Source organism: Aspergillus caelatus, assembly GCF_009193585.1.
Source record: "Aspergillus caelatus strain CBS 763.97 unplaced genomic scaffold BDV27scaffold_153, whole genome shotgun sequence".
Lineage (NCBI taxonomy): Eukaryota > Fungi > Ascomycota > Eurotiomycetes > Eurotiales > Aspergillaceae > Aspergillus > Aspergillus caelatus.
In genome coordinates this window covers 24,611-42,329 of record NW_022475416.1, presented here as the reverse complement: position 1 = coordinate 42,329, position 17,719 = coordinate 24,611, and the positions used below count along the sequence as shown (strand labels likewise).

Here is a 17,719-nt window from a genome sequence, read left to right as displayed (position 1 = left end):
CCGTGGAGGCGGCTCTGGGAATTTCTTGTGCTGGTGTTGGGCTTGGCACCACTAGCGCCAACAGCTCGAACCGACCGCCGCAGCAACCTGGAGCTCACACCTGATTACTTCACTCACTCACACTCTCTCTCCTCCTTCCGATCAAGCTCTCATCTCCCATCCATCGTCCTTTTCTATCCTTTCACGCTACCTTTACGCATATTACTGACTCTCGCTCTCTTATACTCTGTTCCTCTAAAACTCGATACACCCTTGTCCACTGTCTTATCGCCTACTACCTCTCACCATGCCTAGCGCCACGGGAGAGAACTGGGAGAAGTACAAGAAGAACTTCGCCGATGATGAAGAGCCGGAGAAGAAGATCACCCCTCTCACAGAATCGTAAGTGATGCGATGGCTCCACTGTGATAGTCGTTAGGTTTCCGGGAATAGATGGCTAAATATTGCTAGTGATATCCAAGTGCTGAAGACATATGGCGCCGCTCCCTATGCGAACGCCTTAAAGCAACTCGAGAAGCAGATTAAAGACAAGCAAGCAAGCGTAAATGAGAAGATTGGTGTCAAGGTAGTTCGACCGAGCTGTTATCAGCATAAACCTGCGTACCTGACATGTATAGGAATCCGACACTGGTCTTGCACCACCACACCTTTGGGATGTTGCTGCAGATAGGCAACGCATGGCAGAAGAGCAACCGTTGCAGGTAGCCCGCTGTACGAAGATTATTCAAGATGAGAAGGACTCGGACAAGAGCAAATATGTCATCAATGTTAAGCAAATCGCCAAGTTCGTTGTCAACCTAGGGGAGCGAGTGAGTCCGACGGATATTGAGGAGGGCATGCGGGTTGGGTAAGTTTACCGGCTTTCTATGGCCCGTTCTAGATCTAACTCAGTATCTAGTGTCGACCGGAATAAGTACCAAATTATGTTGCCTCTGCCTCCTAAGATCGACCCCAGCGTAACAATGATGACCGTTGAAGATAAGCCCGATGTGACATACGGAGATGTCGGTGGTTGCAAAGAACAGATTGAGAAGTTGCGAGAAGTCGTCGAGATGCCCCTCCTTTCCCCAGAGCGCTTTGTCAACCTTGGTATCGACCCACCGAAGGGTGCCCTTCTGTACGGACCTCCCGGTACTGGTAAGACTCTTTGCGCTCGAGCTGTGGCCAACCGAACCGACGCTACTTTCATCCGTGTCATTGGTAGCGAGCTAGTTCAGAAGTATGTCGGTGAAGGTGCCCGGATGGTTCGAGAGCTTTTCGAGATGGCAAGAACAAAGAAGGCATGCATTATTTTCTTCGACGAAATCGATGCCGTGGGAGGTGCACGTTTCGACGACGGTGCTGGTGGCGACAACGAAGTCCAGCGTACTATGTTGGAACTGATCACTCAACTCGATGGTTTCGATGCTCGTGGTAATATCAAGGTCATGTTCGCTACAAACCGGCCGTCGACGCTAGATCCTGCCCTGATGCGTCCTGGACGAATTGACCGCAAGATCGAGTTCTCGCTTCCGGATGTAGAGGGTCGTGCTAACATCCTTCGAATTCATGCCAAGAGCATGTCGGTGGAGAGGGACATTCGATGGGAGTTGATCTCTCGGCTGTGCCCGAATGCCACAGGAGCTGAGCTCCGGAGTGTGGCAACAGAAGCCGGTATGTTCGCGATCCGGGCGCGACGAAAGGTTGCCACGGAGAAGGACTTCTTGGCGGCTGTGGACAAGGTGATCAAGGGCAACCTGAAATTCAACTCGACGGCTACATACATGCAGTATAATTAGATAACTCCTTTCTTCCCTCTACATTTGGGCTACATTGCATAGTTGAATGGATGTGTATGATCAATTTTTTTTAGCTAGTGGTTCATTCTACGAATGTTCTCATAATAGGAATTCGCATATAGATGTGATCCAATCTTCACTAACCTGAGGGAGCGAAGACAAGCGGATGAACCCGTCGTATATCTCTGCTGGCTCTCTTTGCCGCCAGCGGAAGATCACATGACTGTACCGGGTAATAGATTATCTCAGCAATGGATAGTCAACATTGTGTCATTCAGATAGTAGCTCAATTTAACACATAGGGAGAAGAATGCTGTAGCTGTCCCGCCAACCTCAGATTGAGAAAGGCAATCAAAATTGAACGCTTCCCCGTCCGTGTCAAGACCAGCTACTCTCCGTTGTACCGTCTGTCTCCGGGATTCTTCGCTGCTGCCGGGTTAAAAGAAGACCGGCCACGTGCCTTGAGATCCTCGGCCAATGAGAAAACGCCGGCTGCCCGAGGTGATTACCACTGCGTGTATTCTCATTGGCAGTCTCGGCCCCGGTCCTCCCCGTCGGCAAGTGAGAAAAGGCTTATGTCAGCCAGGAATTCGGCCCAGCAGAACCGACGATCCAAAAGTGCAGCTTTGCGAGCACCACCACCACCGTTGACTTCAAGACTCTCCTCTCCCTATCTTTGTGCTGCTTCCTTCTCCCCCCTCCCCCCCTTCTAATTACACCCTTTCTTCGGCTCATTAGAGAAGTGTTTCTTTTCTTTTGACCCGTCATCATGAGCTCCCTGAGCTTGCGGAGCCTAGCTCCCGCATCCAAGGTCAGTTAGCCGACGGTCTCTTCAGGACCCTTAAGCGCAATCGTCCCCTCTGTTTACATTTACTGATATAGCGGATTGCGCAGATATCCCGTGCCTTGAGGGATCAGAGACGTCTTTTCTCCTCAACCCGGCCCGCAGGTACGCATTGGAGGTCGCGAGAATTGTCTATGTCTTGATTAACTAACTCGTCCCTCCACAAGCCCGGATTTTTGGCAGCAACCCATTGCGCGCGAGGGAAGCCACTGGCGCTATCGCCGAGAAGTACCCGATCATTGTAAGTCTATATAATAATGACTACGCCAAATGATCTAGCGCTCTGACTGTTTTGACAGGATCACGAGTACGATGCTGTCGTCGTCGGTGCTGGAGGTGCTGGTCTTCGTGCCGCCTTCGGTCTGGCGGAAGCCGGTTTTAACACTGCCTGTGTCTCGAAGCTCTTCCCTACAAGAAGTCACACTGTTGCTGCCCAGGGTGGTATCAACGCTGCTCTTGGAAAGTAGGTCATCCCTTGGCGAGCGTGTCAATAGCAGTTGCGCTAAGTCTATACACTACAGCATGCACGAGGACGACTGGAGATGGCACATGTACGACACTGTGAAGGGTTCTGACTGGCTCGGAGACCAGGATGCCATTCACTACATGACCAGAGAAGCCCCCGCCAGTGTTCGTGAGCTTGAGGGCTACGGATGCCCCTTCTCTCGTACCGAGGACGGCCGTATCTACCAGCGTGCCTTCGGTGGTCAATCCAAGGAATTCGGAAAGGGTGGCCAGGCCTACCGTTGCTGTGCTGCCGCTGATCGTACTGGTCACGCTCTTCTTCACACTCTCTATGGACAGTCCCTGCGTCACAACACCAACTACTTTATCGAATACTTCGCCCTTGACCTGCTGATGGAGGATGGTGAGTGCCGCGGTATCATTGCCTACAACCAGGAGGATGGTACTCTGCACCGTTTCAAGGCCCACCACACTGTCCTGGCCACTGGTGGATACGGACGTGCCTACTTCAGCTGCACTTCTGCCCACACTTGCACTGGTGATGGTATGGCCATGGTTGCCCGTGCTGGTCTTCCCAACCAGGATCTCGAATTCGTTCAGTTCCACCCCACAGGTATCTACGGCGCCGGATGTCTGATCACCGAGGGTTCTCGTGGTGAGGGTGGTTACCTGCTCAACTCCGAGGGTGAGCGTTTCATGGAGCGTTACGCTCCTACCGCCAAGGATTTGGCTTCTCGTGATGTCGTTTCTCGTTCCATGACCCTGGAAATCCGCGAGGGCCGTGGTGTTGGTCCTGAGAAGGATCACATCTACCTTCAGCTGAGCCACTTGCCCGCTGAGCTCTTGCACGAGCGTCTGCCCGGTATCTCCGAAACCGCTTCCATTTTCGCTGGTGTCGACGTGACCAAGCAGCCTATCCCCGTCTTGCCCACCGTCCACTACAACATGGGTGGTATCCCTACCAAGTACACTGGTGAAGTCCTGACCCAGGATGAGAACGGTGCCGACAAGGTTGTTCCTGGCCTGTACGCTTGCGGTGAAGCCGCTTGTGTGTCCGTCCACGGTGCCAACCGTCTTGGTGCCAACTCTCTTCTGGATTTGGTCGTTTTCGGTCGCGCTGTTTCTCACCGTGTCCGTGACATTGCCACCCCTGGCAAGCCTCACCGTGAGCTGAGCTCCGACGCTGGTGCTCAGTCCATCAAGGATCTCGACTTCGCTCGTACTGCGGACGGCCCTAAGTCGACTTTCGACATCCGTAACGCTATGCAGAAGGCCATGCAGACTGACGTCAGCGTCTTCCGTACTCAGGAGAGTTTGGATGAGGGTGTCTCCAAGGTCACTGAGATCGACCAGTTGTACGACCAGGTCGGTACCAAGGACCGCAGCATGATCTGGAACTCTGACCTTGTGGAAACTCTTGAACTCCGCAACCTTTTGACCTGCGCGTATGTATTACCCTGAAGCGCTTTGGTGAACAGTATAGCTGACCACAGATGATATAGCACCCAAACTGCTGTTGCCGCCGCTAACCGTAAGGAGTCTCGTGGTGCTCACGCCCGTGAGGACTACCCCGACCGTGATGACGAGAACTGGATGAAGCACACTCTCACATGGCAGAAGACTCCCCACGGCAAGATCGACCTGGGCTACCGTGCCGTCGAGCACAACACCCTGGACGAGAAGGAGTGCAAGCCGGTGCCACCCTTCAAGCGTGTCTACTAAGCGTGTCACGCCAAGTGTGATCCGATGGAGAGGTGTATTTAGAGGAGGGGTCATTTGTGTGGAGGAAAAATAGCGTCACGAAAATCTGGCAGTGTTTATTTCCTGTGTGTTTATATGTGTATATCCAATTTCCCAGGCGATGAGTTCGGTGTACTCACGTTGTATTGTTATTTTGTAGCCCTTTATTACCGATCATACAATTGGAGTTTTCTTTTGTGTTGCAAATTTGGTTTTGAACTTAGAGGCATAGCTCTCCAGGTTTTTAAGATGCTTCTAGGTCGATTAGGGTTGGCTCAATACCGTGACTTCCCAAGCTATTAAAGTTACTAGTGTAAGGGACTCCTTTAGCTTTCGATGTGAACCTATCGCCAGTTTGGCCTAATCAACAACATGCCCAGGAGAACATTTGATTGATCAATTGATTGTCATGGGGGAGACGTGAAGTCTGCTTCTTTGTCAAACCTGTGGACCCATCAGGGTAAACCAAACAAAGAACCCAGGAACAGCCACACCCATATCTGGCATAGAACTGAACGCTGACAAGGTAACAAAGCAAAGAGAGTTCCCAACCCCGTTCTCAATCATTCAAACTCCTGGTGAAACAAAAGTATTTACGGCCCAAATGAATGTATGGATCGATCCGGTTTTGTGGTTCTACCAGAGGTCATCATAACTGCCTTTTTCTCAACACCCCCGACGGGGAACAGCAGCTGTGTCCGGGAATTGAGCCTTGTGGACGGTCAGGTTTCTTGCCTGTCCTACACATGTATGCCGAGGCCGTGCATGGATAGTAATCGCATTGGACCACATGGATCTGCCAAGTCGTATAGCAAACAAAGGCGCAGATCCTGTCCACTATGCACAACGTCTAGCCTTCTTAGTCCTAGACATTGTGGATATTATGGGTGCACATTGAGTGACAGTGACCATGGAGGACTCATCTCTTTTTCGTGCCCGGGTCTTGAATAATAGACACTCGGTGCTCCCTGGAAGGCGAGTCGTCTGGCTCACCTTAGGAAGTTCCCATCACCTTTGTTTTCTTGTTTTAGAATCCTTACAGACATATATTGCTTGTTTATATAGTCATTAGTCTATCCTCACTATGAGCCACCAGTGCTCCGGTCAGAAACTGTGGTATGTTTGCTCTCAAGGCCCTTTCCAGGGATGTTGCTCTGTCGATCCATGTTCTGCTGGTGGTGTCTGTCCGGAAGATGATGATGCGACAACGGCTACCACTAGCAGCACGTCTACAAAGATCCATTCTGTGACACCCACGAAACCAGTGTCTTCGAAACAGTCCACCTTTGAGACCAGCACAGCTACGACTAGTCGTCTTGAAACCACCAGACTTCCCGGAACCACAACCGCTTCTACAACCAGCACTTCAAGCACCAGTACTGGCACCAGTACGAGCGCTGCCGACAATGTCAATGCCGATGCGGAAACCGGCCATGGAACGCCCGTTGGGGCTATCGTCGGAGGAGTGATAGGGGGCATCGCAATTCTCATACTCCTTGCTATTGCCTTGTTTTTCGTCTATCGCAGACGCAAGAAGCGTGTAAGGTGGCTCACCTCTCTTCGCGGTCCTCTCACTGATATCTCTTCAAGAAAACGACATTTGATACCGACAACATATCACCACAGAATGACCCAACGAGTACAGAACAAGTCACACACGGTACACCAACAAAACCCCCCTTCCCATCCTCCCCCCTCCACCTAGTATGAATACCCACACCCAGAGAAAATTAACCAACACCAACCAGCACCGTCAAAGAAAGAAAAAGCAGAAACCAGCTCCCTCCTCACTCCAATCAACTACTCCACCAACGGAACCACCCCCATCTCACCAACGTCCACCGCAGCCGAACTAGACGCATTCCACCTCTACCCTCCCCAAAAACCCTACACCCTATTCACGCACCCAAACGTCTTAACCCCCGATCTCAGCGACACAGGAGTCTACACTCCCCGCGCCGAACTACCAGCCCAGCCCATCCGAGAACTCATAAACATCTCACAGCACCAACGCCAGTCTTCAAATCAGTTGGTCTCATCGCAGGGACCGACACGCGCCGAACTGCCAGCCCAACCGTGCAGGGAGTTGATCAACGTTCCGCACCACCGACGTCAGCAACCTGCTACACTCCCAACGACACCACCACGGGAACAGGCAGAGGAGTCTATGACACCTGCAAACTCACCGCCGATGGCGTAGTCCTATCTGCGAACTTTGATACTTCTGCTTCGGAGCAGAATGGTCTCCCTGCTCATGGCTCGGCTAGTTCCCATGCTATGAGTTTTATGGATTATGATACTGCAAGAAAGTCCATGATATCGGCCCATCGACCAGAGTGGGTGGATAACCCTAGAGAGGGAAAGACTGACAAGCCGATAGGAGAAAAGCATTCAAAAAGCCCCAAATAATAGTAATAGTAATAGTAAAGATGATGATGATTGGGCGGGTAGAGAGTGGGTTGACGTTTTACCCTTTCTACTAACTTTCTCTTCTTCTCCATTTATTTCCCCTTGTGTAGGACTGGTTATGTTATATTTTACTTCGGGGTGTATGGCTTTGCGGGGTTCATCTCAGCATGTACGGAGTATGTATTTATGATATCCATTAGTCTTTCTTTCGTTTACTCTATGACCCTGGAGGACAGAAAGAAGGAAATTCTCGATTATGAGCTCGTCACTCATCCAGACTCTCGAATCCACTCTATAGCAAATTTCACCCTAGTAACTAGTTGCCTTTTTTTGCAGCCTATTCTTCCTACTCACTGCCATGTCAGTCGTCTGCGGCTAGACCCGGGTCTAATCTGGAACTAAAAAGTAACCTCACATGAGACACTGGTGGGGCTGTGACGAAACACAGCATTGAGATCAATCCCCAGGAATTAACAGACATAGAAATTCCGAATTGCTATGTCCAGGTCAGTTGCAGAGCACATAGCAAGAATAGTGACACATTTTCAACCAAAGGCAGTGGCCGAAAGTTGGAGAACGACGAGAGATAGCGCTCGCAAGGATCTTCAGAGGCCCAGAGCTAAATGTATCCAAGCTACCCCGAGCGATCATCTCCGTTGCAGAAAGTTTCTGTCAATGTCTTAGTTGAAAGATGTGTCATTAAAACGGGGATCTTCTTGACCGCCATCTTTTTGCGGGGTCGGAAAAAGACCTGGTCAAGGCATGACGATACATTCTGCAGGCTTGGACACGTATTTACTTTCTGTTCGTTGACGTAACGAAGAGAGTTCTTACAACGTTGCGATCTACATCTGCGTGATAGATGGATCCTTTGGAATGTTGCGGTCTGCAAAAGCATGGACGCATATAAGGTTTCCTGAGTATGTACAGGAGCGGGAAATTGCTCTGTGCATTCAGTAGATTGTCGATTGATCACTGCTCCTTCTTCGAAAAAAGATAAACGCCTCCAGGAATATCCGGGAAAATGCTGGATAACTTTGAACCAGTTGTAAGATTTCTCGCGCACTATCAAGGTGACGAGTATGTGAAAGGATGGGCCGAACTGTGGGATAAGGGCGACTGCCTTGACTGGGATAAAGGGTTTCCCAACCCAGCATTAGAAGATACACTTATCCAGCGCCGCTCGACCATCGGTGATCCTATAGTCGAGGATGCGGAGGGAAATCAGTATAGGCGGAAGGCACTGGTTCCTGGATGCGGTCGAGGCGTTGATGTACTTCTTCTCGCCAGCTTTGGCTATGACGCCTATGGCCTGGAGTATAGCCATTCTGCTGTCGAAACCTGCAAGAAGGAAGAATCCGAAACAGGCGGCAGATATCCGATCAGAAATCCATCATTCGGAAGAGGCAGCGTCACATTTGTGCAAGGCGATTTCTTCGATGATGCTTGGTTGGACACCCTGGGTTTACAGCGATATGCCTTTGATCTAGTGTATGATCACTCGGTGAGTAGACCCTCCCGGCTATCTTGCTGAAGGGTGGTTAGGGGAATCAGGTGTACTCACTCTGCGTTTGGCAGTTTTTCTGTGCCCTGGATCCATCGCTCCGCCCCAGATGGGCTCTGCGACAAACTCAGCTTCTTGTCTCAAATGGCCATCTAGTCTGCCTCGAATATCCGAGGCACAGGGATCCCTCCGAGATGGGACCACCGTGGACTGCATCATCCGAAGATTACTGGAAGCACCTCACGCAGCCAGGAGAGGATGTATTCAACTCCAAGGGCAGCCCGAATGGCAACGGGCTTGTACGGGTAGCACACTGGCAGCCGGACCGCACACACGAGAACGGAAAGGATCCCAATGGTAATATTCAGGATCGCGTTGCCATCTGGTGTCGGCGCGACACGGCTCGGAAAACGTTTTGCAAAGATTGCTGAGGCTAAGCTGCGGTGCTGCTGCCAAAGAGTTCCAAGAGTTCCAAGAAAAAATTGATTGAAAATCTTATGTATTAGAATATGTATATACCAGATATTATCATCTCGCTACTTTTTTTGTATATATGACCCGAAATTGTAAATGACTGCGCACTCACAGTAGGCTTCTCAGAACAGAGGTCTGTTCCAAGACAGCCCGCCGACTAGTGCCGCCGACAGCATCCTTCAACTCCACTGCACGCTCATAATCCAGACAGGTGCGCACATCTTCATCGAAGCGGGCATCAACTGTTTTCAGTTGCTCGAGGGAAAGTGTATCCATGGGAATACTGGTCTTCTCCGCCAGGGCAACAACGCGACCAGAGATGTGGTGACCCTCACGGAAGGGGACACCCTTGCGAACCAGATAGTCGGCAATCTCGGTAGCGAGCATTTCCGGCGCCAAGGCAGCCGTCATTTTCTCGGGAATAACGGTAAGAGTCGACAGCACTCCAGTTGCGATCTGGATACTGTCGCTAACAGTCTTGATGTGATCGAGGAGGGGTTCAATGCTCTCCTGCAAATCCTTGTTGTAGGTAGTGGGAAGACCCTTGATCGTCATCATTAGACCGGCCATTTGGCCAAAGGCTCGACCGGCTTTTCCGCGCAGAAGCTCCAGGCTGTCTATTTTCTGTCAGCGATCACTTTGTTTGATGAAACATAAGGAGCAAAGGGTACTGGACTTACCTGCATTCTTCTTCTGAGGCATCAATGAGGAACCGGTGGAGTAAGCATCAGACAAGCGAACAAAGCCGAATTCCAAGCTGCTGTAGATGATCAGATCCTCGGCCCAGCGAGAGATCTTGAGCATGAATGAGCTACCCCACTGCATAGTCTCCATGGCGAAGTCACGGTCGGCGACAGTGTTCATCGAGTTGTACAGCAGGCCCTCAAAGCCCAGCTCCTTGGCCATTGCCTCACGGTCAATGTTGAAGGGGTTGCCTGCAAGAGCACCGGTACCAAGGGGACTACGGTTGACACGCTTGGTGACTTCACGCAGGCGCTGCAGCTCGCTGGCAAACGCCGTAGCGTGCGACAAAATCCAGTGGCTCCACCGGACTGGCTGGGCCTTTTGCAAATGGGTATAACCTGGCATGAGGTAGCCGAGCTCGGCCTCTGCGCGAGAGATCGAAACCTTGATGAGATCGCACAGGATGCTGTCCAGCCTGCGCAGCTCATCCCGCAACCAGAGCCGCATATCAGTCGCAACTTGTTCGTTGCGGGACCGACCGGTGTGCAGCTTGCCTCCAATCTCCTTGCCAATGATTTCTGATAGTCGACGCTCATTTGCGGTGTGGATATCTTCGTCGTTTTCCTTGACGGCGAATGTGTTGGTGCTCCATTCCTCGGCAATCTGCTTGAAGCCACGCTCAATCTCGGAGAACTCTTGCCCCGTGAGGATACCAGTCTTCACGTTGGCTCGAGCAAAAGCAATTGAGCCGGCAATGTCTTGTTTCCAAAAGATGCGGTCATAGGGCAGGGACTGGTTGTATTGAACCATGAGGGGGTCGAGGCCCTCTGAATAACACTAGGCATCAGTATCTCAAACCTGGGTACAGTGGACAGTTTAATAGAATACGGGTGTACTCACGGGTGAATCGACCTCCCCAGAGCATATTCTCAGCGACAGCCTTAGGACCGCTCATTTTGTATCTTGGGTAGTAGAAGTTTTAGGAAAATTGAAGAGAAAGAGTTGCAATTGATGGAAACGGGACTTTATCTCGGGAGTTCCTTTAGACGATGATTCATCCAATGATTCACAGCGGGGTTGCGACATCGGGGACCTAGTCCGTATCCGGTAAGGTGTGTTTACTATGTCCAAAGAGGAAGTTGGATGTCGAGTCATACTTGTCAAGGTCTGCAAGAGATTCATGAAAAGACGTTCTTGAGGGGGAGAAAAAAAAAAAAAAAAGAGCATGCAATGCTTTATTCAAGCGGCTATAGTTTTGCAACTTGTATAGAAACAGTGAGGTGGTGATTTGCCTATGTTTGTCAACTACTACTCCGTACACAAGTAGTCTCATCTTGACCTTTCAATCTCTGCATGGTAAGGCACACCGTTAGTTTCATCATATCACTTCCTATCTTTATTATTATCTTTTATATATATTTATAGTTCTGTGTAGTTCTATTATAATTACTTTATCTTTTATCGTTGAGAAATGTGAGTTCGAGTATATTTAACACGATAGACTCTTCACAGTAGGCCTGGGTGAAAATGTCGCTATATATGTTTGCTGTATGTCCCGGCCCGGTCGCAAAAGATTGCAAGCATGTCTAGCTTACTTCATCAAAACACCACTTGATGATGCAGTCAACATCTTAACATTGTATATAATATATGAGACATTATCTGTATAATAGATGTAGTTCTCACTAAGACGGAGAGCATCCTACAGTCTATCAAATCAATATACTTCAAGCAGGATAACGCTCTACACCGATGCACAATCTATATATCGTATTCCACCACAGCCCACGTACATGTCCATCCAATATCACCACCCAGCTTTTCCATCACTCGACGACTGGCCGTATTGCTTTCCAACACATTGGCATGGACCCAAATCTCGCCCTCCTCTCCGCGGTCCCGCCAGATGCCACCCTCGGCCATCCCTCGTCGCATGGCCTCTTTGGAGACATTCAAAGCGAGTCCCTGACCCCGGTACCCCGGTTCAACATGCAGGGTTGCCAAGCTGCCATCAATACCTAGAAAGGCCCACGCGATGGGCATTTCCCCGAGTGGAGCCCGGTCAGCGGAGTTTTCAGCTGCATCTGAGCTGTCAGACAAATGTGGCTGGAGCTGAGTCTCACGATCGGAATAAATAGTCACTCCCGGGAGCTTGGTTAAGGTTCCACGTGAGCGTGGAACACAGGTGCGAAACCGTATCAGGTCGTATTGATGTGGTTGAACCCCGATTCGGCCTCCTTTGTCGGTGAAGCGAAAGCCATCTGGAAGTGGGGCCGGAGCTCTGTCAGGGCTGTTAGAGCTGTCAGAGCTGTCAGGGCTATCTATGACAAAATCTTGGCCCCTAAATAGGTACTTGACGTATGGAGGATCATCGAAGCGGTGAACCCGGAGGCCTGGAACGGGGTCCGAATGAGTATAATCCCCCGAAGCACTTAGTAAGGAAAATAGTCCCGTATGTAGGTTACCAATTAGGAAAGCCCTAGGGGGCGGCGCAGGGATCAAACCCGAATGTCTGGATGCAGGATCCCGGCCCAGATTGTTGGGAATGGGGCAGGATCCAGTAGATTGGATGGATGACAGGTAGTCCGGTAGCATGTACGTCTTGACATGGGATAGTAGAGCCAATAGTTGTGCACGAGCCTGCTCCAGAGACTCGCGGGACGCTCGCAGAATCGAGACAAATTCGTCGTCGTCAATGCCAGGATACGTCGCCTGGGCTTCGAGGCTTGAGTAGATCACGATCTGTGTTTCGCGACCAGCGAAGAGATCCACATATGCAGCCAGCCACGGAGAAGTTGGCGCATCTACCCCTGAGAACGTAGTCAGAATTTTAGCAGTAGATGATGGATACGCTAGACCATGCTGGAGGCGCCGTAGCAACGGAATCGAATAAGGTAACTGGGCCTTCAGCAAAGGAATTAGCGCGTGCGGATCATGGCTGACGATGATACGAGACGCTGAGAAAAGCCTCGAGGGATCCATCAGAGGCAGGATATGACAGCGGAGATATAATTAGCTTCAGGGAACTGTACTTCCGGAGCGACGCGATAGGCTCCATGCTTTCAATCTATCAAAGCTCATTACCGGAGTTCCCGTTGATCATTATAAACCGAATTGTAAGCGATTGCGCGAAGGAGTGAGTCAAGCTCTTCATATTAGTGACTTTTACTTCAAATGGTATAGTCAGGGAGGGAGTATTTGTCATGGCTGCTGAGATCATCAACTTCCTTCAAGATTGACAGCAACCCCATGCCGAAAGCGGGAAGGCGTGGTTCCGGAGCTCCCGTCATGTCGGAGACACCGACTTGTGGCGGTGCGCAACTACTACCTCCAGTACATTAGTATTTCATCTTCTGTTAAACCCCCCCCGGTTTAGTCTCGCGTTTTGTTTCCTTCCGTCAATTGGACGCTAGCCGAGAAATTATGGACACCCGTTGACACGTCAAATGTCAACTATAATAGATTGATTAATCCACTCCGTACGGATTTACGAATATAAGGGCATTGTTGAGAAGATTTTAAATGCGCTAATGCACGTGTTTTTGACCATGTGTCCAAGACTCCCAACCGAGGATTCATGCTGAGAACAATCTAGAAAACCATCCATACAGGTGGGCGCATATGATAAATCAATTTTTTATTTTTTATTTTTTCTAAAACCTTTATCCAAACCCACCCTGGTCATCCTAAACTACAGAAGATCCCGAGGTTTCAGGATCCGAAGCGGCGCAAAAATGCAATCAATATAAATTAAATTCAGACGCTAAAAATAAGCCCTATTTTAGACTGGGTAACCAACACCAAAAAAAGAAAAAAAGAAAAGAAAAGAAAAATGGTGAAAGGAGAAAAAGTGATGATATGACAAAAGAATATGAAGGAGTGACAAATATCATCAGGTTCATTGCTCGTCGCTTCATTAGACCGGTTCACCATGGACTTCGCAATCCTACCATCCAATCTTCCATTGCTAGCCACTCACTCCACCGTGATTCGGCGATACGTAGTTCCTCCTCAGTAGCTTCGCGAAGGGGCCGGAGAAATGGTGTCTGTTCATCGGGAAGCATGTCATATGCCGCTTTGGTTGATGTCCATCCTCCACTCTTGGCAGTAAACAAGTAATTGATCCGCTCCTGTTTGCAAACACAGCCGACTCCAGCTTGCCAATCATCGCCAAAAAATGCCTGCAAGACTGAAGGAGTATCATACCCTGTCACGATGAGACGTCGGATAAATGGCCTCAACGAAGGAGCATTATAGGTTCCTTCCACTCTGGAGTCCATGTTTTGGGGGTTTGGAAAACCGATGACTGGCGTGGTGGATCGCTGATATGGAAGTCTAATGTTGACAAAAGCAGCCAATGCTTGCACCTGAGGCGAATATTGTCCTTGGTTGAGGAAATGTTGCATGCAGGCCCAATACCGGGGGTACCATTCATTGAGATCCACTTGAGAGAATTCCGCATCCACAGGGGGCTCTTCCGTGGGCGTGAGCATCCCCTGATTGGGGCTCATATCGTATTCACAAGGACTTTCGGAGACACAGACAGCAGGTGCTTGTCTATGTCCATTGTATTCGGAGTCCAGACCGATCGATTCTGCCAGGGAACCGGATCTTAGAGAAAGCCCATCATGAGAGTTGCGCAAGCTATTGGGGTGTTTCTTACTAGGGGAATGATAAGCGATAGATGCCAGGGGAGAGGACTCGTGTATTTCCATACATGGAGAACTTTCCCAGCATTCTCTTCCAGAACCCTGAACGTCCATTGTTATGGCTGGCTTGGAGCATGTACGGCAAGCGGCAGGAGCTTAAAGTATAAGATAGAGAGGCCGAAGCACAATGAAGAACAAAGTCGATGAAGTATTATATTCAACTGTAGTCTGGGGTATCTGGAGAAGAGAGTAAGGGAGAGTGGAAATGGTAGCATTTATGTTTCTTTTACGATGGATCGTCCATGTCGGCCAAAGGGAGAAGCACGGGCACCCCGAAAGACAAATTCGGTGAATATGGAAAGGATAGAGTAAAGGACGACCCAGAATGGGTTCCTCTGCGGTATGAACATGGTCGTCATAAGCTTTAGCCCTGGCAGAGTGGAGCTCATATTGAGGATCTGAGGCTATCCCCCATCGTGCTATTGGAAAAAATGGGTCAAGCCACACATAGCTCTAGCCACACATGAACAGCCACCTCAGCCCTAGTACGTGGCTGTGTCGGTCTGGACGTGGCTGTGCTCTGCTAGTGCTCCTAGTTCTTCACCGAAGCGGAACCCCCTACCTGGCCCTAAGACGCTAAGGCCTCACTAACATACCAACCCCTGGTCATTTAGTCTCGATAGTCCCACCCCATGTAGTAAGCGGATCAATGAGAGAGTTGCGCTTGGCGATTAGTTATCGCTAGACTAATTGATTATTGAGCGCTCTGAAGTCTGAACCCAGCAACCTGGAAACACCGGGGACACTAAGGAAAAAAGATTTGGAAGAGTTCTCCAACTAGTGAGTGTTGATCCTTGTTAGCCCATCAACAATGCTCAGCACGCCTCACCTAGTGAGGCCCAGGACAATGGTTACTAGGGCGGTCGTTACGAATGACATTGACAGTTGACAATGGGACTCCATCTATGCGAGGTACGGACTAACGCTCCTACCCAATGTGGGATCGAGCGAAACGGGGTTCCTTGAATGTCACTGTCAATAGTGGATGCCGCAACTTGAAGCAGATGTGACAGCTCCTTTGTGGGCATCCTCCGTTGTGTTGCAGCGGTCAGGAGCTGCTTGCTGTCGTGTCACCAACACATACGTACGGTACATGCCACATCTCCACACACACACACACACACACACACACATGGTGTCGGGGTTCGCACCCTACATTTGAGGTAACACAGGAGGTGATAGCGTGTGGGCACACTCTGATTATCATATTTGCTGAGGGACAGCATCTTGTACAACGTGGTGATGGGTGAACATGACCTCACTGGACGCAAGGGAGAAATTCAGTAAGAAGCGAAATGAAGTATGTCGGCCTGTCGATCAGGCCGAACACTTGATTCGTGTTGAAATGACTAACCCGATTAGTATACCACTACTATTGGTGACCAAGTCAAGTGACTAACGAGAATGAGCTTAGCTGCTCAATGTTCAGGAGGAGAATCCCGATATGGTATAGATCCATTCAGGGACGGAAGTCTGTGTACCTGACGGGTGGGTCGACCGAATGCGCCCGAGATTTATGAGTGGCCGGTCACAAGCACCCATCCTCGTTCCCTGGGTTGCTGCACAAGGACACACGCTTTCGTCCTCCATAGATACGAGGTCGGCTAAGGCCCACTAATAGTCTAAGAGGTAATCGATTGCGAATGATTAGTATCATTCCCGACCATGATTGGATCCCAATCCTTGCAAGTGGGTCACTCCCCTCATTTTTCATTAGCCATCTCGTGAACAGCCTATGCACACTTCATGATGAGATCATGACTTTAATTTTCTTGTTCTAATTTCTAAATTTCAAATCATTTTAGTTGATTTGACCCATCATTCAACACGCTAATTCAGGATCGGAGATGGCGCTAATCAGGGAAAAAAAAGAAAAATTGCCAATCGAAATCAGGAGTCGAGCCATGTCAATCAATCGGTGGATTCGATGCCATGCACTCCAAAATCCCCACTCTTGTCAGTGTGTGTGGCTGACTGCCTCCACGATTGCATTGCTCGTTATAAAGCCTTGAAGGCGTCTCGCTTTGTTACCCATCACACTCATCTCAAAAGCTAAAACCACTCTGAAGATCCAAGATCAAGATCGATATCAAAGATAAAAAGATCACCACACCCGTTCCCCTCAGCAGACCATTAATCGTTCTACACAAACTTACGATCTCTCTTCCTTCCTCAACCTTTTATCAAGATGGGCTACAAAACCAACTATGAGCCTTACGTGAGTGCAACCTCTCTATGACTGATTCATAGAAACCATATCTAATGAGTCTCACCACAGAGGAGTCAAAGCCTGGATATGAGGCAAGACCTCTCCTCAGAGGAACTTCTCTATCCATTGGGGGATCTCTATCCACACGTCGTGGCCCTTCAACTACAATCCGAGGACAACCCATGGTCCAAAAACTTCCCTGGCTATCCAGATGTCAATTATTGGGCCGAAGTTTCTTCATCACGGCCGCCTTCGGAGACTTCTTCGAAGCATACGACATGCAGGTACCGCAGCGGTGAGTCCCCTCTCGTCCTCCCAATGTTACCTGTCACTTTTGCTAATCCTGATGAACTACAGACTCCACAACCTCCAGATTTGTCACCCGCATCCGGCGACTTCTCAATAGAGATGAGTTGCGCCGACGCTCGAGTGCTTAAACTTGTCTTCACCGAAAGAACTTTTACCTCTCATTTGTCACTTTTCTTCACTGCATCGGCGATCGATTCGATTTTCCTTACTTTACTTGCATTTATCTTTTTTTTTCTTTTCTTTTCTTTCTTTCTTTTTTCTTTTTCTTTTTCTTTTTAGAACCGCAGCAAGCGAATACCCTCCTGTCTAATGTAATGTCTCATTTGTGATTTTGAAAGCATGCTAAAGATTGTCGAAGATCTTGAACTCTAACTCACCGACTCTCTGTCTCTGTCTCTGTCTCTCTCTCTCCCCCGCCTCCTCTACCCCCTCACACACATACACACACACACACACACACTCTCTCTCTCTCTCTCTCTCTCTCTCTCTCTCTCTCTCTCTCTCTCTTTGCTCTTTCCCTTCTGGGTTCACACTCATCATTCTTCTCGGTTGATATGTACTATTTTTTCTTTTCTTCTTTTTCTCTTGGGTTAG

At 49.5% G+C, this 17,719-nt stretch overlaps 7 protein-coding genes across 7 annotated transcripts; 5 read left to right on the top strand and 2 right to left on the bottom strand.

Annotated features, from left to right (window-relative positions):
* Positions 1 to 7: 7 nt before the first annotated feature.
* On the top strand, positions 8 to 1,778 carry rpt1 (proteasome regulatory particle base subunit RPT1; the record flags this gene model as incomplete). Its single annotated transcript, XM_032074193.1, has 4 exons — positions 8 to 381; positions 451 to 565; positions 618 to 847; positions 899 to 1,778. Exons 1-4 carry the CDS (start codon positions 287 to 289, stop codon positions 1,776 to 1,778), a joined length of 1,320 nt encoding a protein of 439 aa, XP_031925154.1. The 5' UTR covers positions 8 to 286.
* A 618-nt stretch (positions 1,779 to 2,396) lies between these two features.
* BDV27DRAFT_132091 (succinate dehydrogenase [ubiquinone] flavoprotein subunit) lies at positions 2,397 to 5,034 on the top strand. Its single transcript, XM_032067785.1, has 6 exons — positions 2,397 to 2,589; positions 2,673 to 2,727; positions 2,790 to 2,863; positions 2,922 to 3,085; positions 3,144 to 4,532; positions 4,590 to 5,034. Exons 1-6 carry the CDS (start codon positions 2,548 to 2,550, stop codon positions 4,807 to 4,809), a joined length of 1,944 nt encoding a protein of 647 aa, XP_031925153.1. The 5' UTR covers positions 2,397 to 2,547; the 3' UTR covers positions 4,810 to 5,034.
* Positions 5,035 to 5,911: 877 nt separating this feature from the next.
* Positions 5,912 to 7,027, top strand: BDV27DRAFT_160102 (uncharacterized protein; the record flags this gene model as incomplete). Its single annotated transcript, XM_032072977.1, has 3 exons — positions 5,912 to 6,367; positions 6,418 to 6,487; positions 6,576 to 7,027. The coding sequence occupies 3 exons, from the start codon at positions 5,912 to 5,914 to the stop codon at positions 7,025 to 7,027; spliced, it is 978 nt and encodes a 325-aa protein (XP_031925152.1).
* Positions 7,028 to 8,157: 1,130 nt separating this feature from the next.
* Positions 8,158 to 9,246, top strand: BDV27DRAFT_166451 (S-adenosyl-L-methionine-dependent methyltransferase). The gene is made up of 2 exons (XM_032074192.1): positions 8,158 to 8,740; positions 8,815 to 9,246. The coding sequence occupies exons 1-2, from the start codon at positions 8,261 to 8,263 to the stop codon at positions 9,169 to 9,171; spliced, it is 837 nt and encodes a 278-aa protein (XP_031925151.1). The 5' UTR covers positions 8,158 to 8,260; the 3' UTR covers positions 9,172 to 9,246.
* On the bottom strand, positions 9,217 to 10,919 carry BDV27DRAFT_22550 (argininosuccinate lyase ARG4). Its single transcript, XM_032076060.1, has 3 exons — positions 10,799 to 10,919; positions 9,895 to 10,725; positions 9,217 to 9,831 (listed from the first exon to the last, which is right to left on the bottom strand). The coding sequence occupies exons 1-3, from the start codon at positions 10,851 to 10,853 to the stop codon at positions 9,323 to 9,325; spliced, it is 1,395 nt and encodes a 464-aa protein (XP_031925150.1). The 5' UTR covers positions 10,854 to 10,919; the 3' UTR covers positions 9,217 to 9,322.
* A 740-nt stretch (positions 10,920 to 11,659) lies between these two features.
* BDV27DRAFT_147291 (uncharacterized protein) lies at positions 11,660 to 15,741 on the bottom strand (the record flags this gene model as incomplete). Its single annotated transcript, XM_032070717.1, has 4 exons — positions 11,660 to 12,708; positions 13,878 to 14,492; positions 14,562 to 14,649; positions 15,724 to 15,741. The coding sequence occupies 4 exons, from the start codon at positions 15,739 to 15,741 to the stop codon at positions 11,660 to 11,662; spliced, it is 1,770 nt and encodes a 589-aa protein (XP_031925149.1).
* Positions 15,742 to 16,795: 1,054 nt separating this feature from the next.
* BDV27DRAFT_147290 (uncharacterized protein) lies at positions 16,796 to 17,435 on the top strand (the record flags this gene model as incomplete). The annotated part of the gene is made up of 4 exons (XM_032070716.1): positions 16,796 to 16,825; positions 16,886 to 17,029; positions 17,174 to 17,289; positions 17,405 to 17,435. The coding sequence occupies 4 exons, from the start codon at positions 16,796 to 16,798 to the stop codon at positions 17,433 to 17,435; spliced, it is 321 nt and encodes a 106-aa protein (XP_031925148.1).
* Positions 17,436 to 17,719: the final 284 nt, after the last annotated feature.

What these genes read in the sequence shown, in the direction of transcription:
- BDV27DRAFT_22550 (XM_032076060.1), bottom strand. Translation starts at nt 10,853, where the DNA reads ATGAGCGGTCCTAAGGCTGTCGCTGAGAATATGCTCTGGGGAGGTCGA. An exon ending in CTGGGGAGGTCGATTCACCC is followed by an intron (nt 10,726 to 10,798) that starts GTGAGTACACCC and finishes AGTGTTATTCAG; the next exon opens with AGGGCCTCGACCCCCTCATG. An exon ending in GCCTCAGAAGAAGAATGCAG is followed by an intron (nt 9,832 to 9,894) that starts GTAAGTCCAGTA and finishes GACAGAAAATAG; the next exon opens with ACAGCCTGGAGCTTCTGCGC.
- BDV27DRAFT_166451 (XM_032074192.1), top strand. Translation starts at nt 8,261, where the DNA reads ATGCTGGATAACTTTGAACCAGTTGTAAGATTTCTCGCGCACTATCAA. An exon ending in ATCTAGTGTATGATCACTCG is followed by an intron (nt 8,741 to 8,814) that starts GTGAGTAGACCC and finishes TGCGTTTGGCAG; the next exon opens with TTTTTCTGTGCCCTGGATCC.
- BDV27DRAFT_132091 (XM_032067785.1), top strand. Translation starts at nt 2,548, where the DNA reads ATGAGCTCCCTGAGCTTGCGGAGCCTAGCTCCCGCATCCAAG. An exon ending in GCCTAGCTCCCGCATCCAAG is followed by an intron (nt 2,590 to 2,672) that starts GTCAGTTAGCCG and finishes CGGATTGCGCAG; the next exon opens with ATATCCCGTGCCTTGAGGGA. An exon ending in CGCAACCTTTTGACCTGCGC is followed by an intron (nt 4,533 to 4,589) that starts GTATGTATTACC and finishes CAGATGATATAG; the next exon opens with CACCCAAACTGCTGTTGCCG.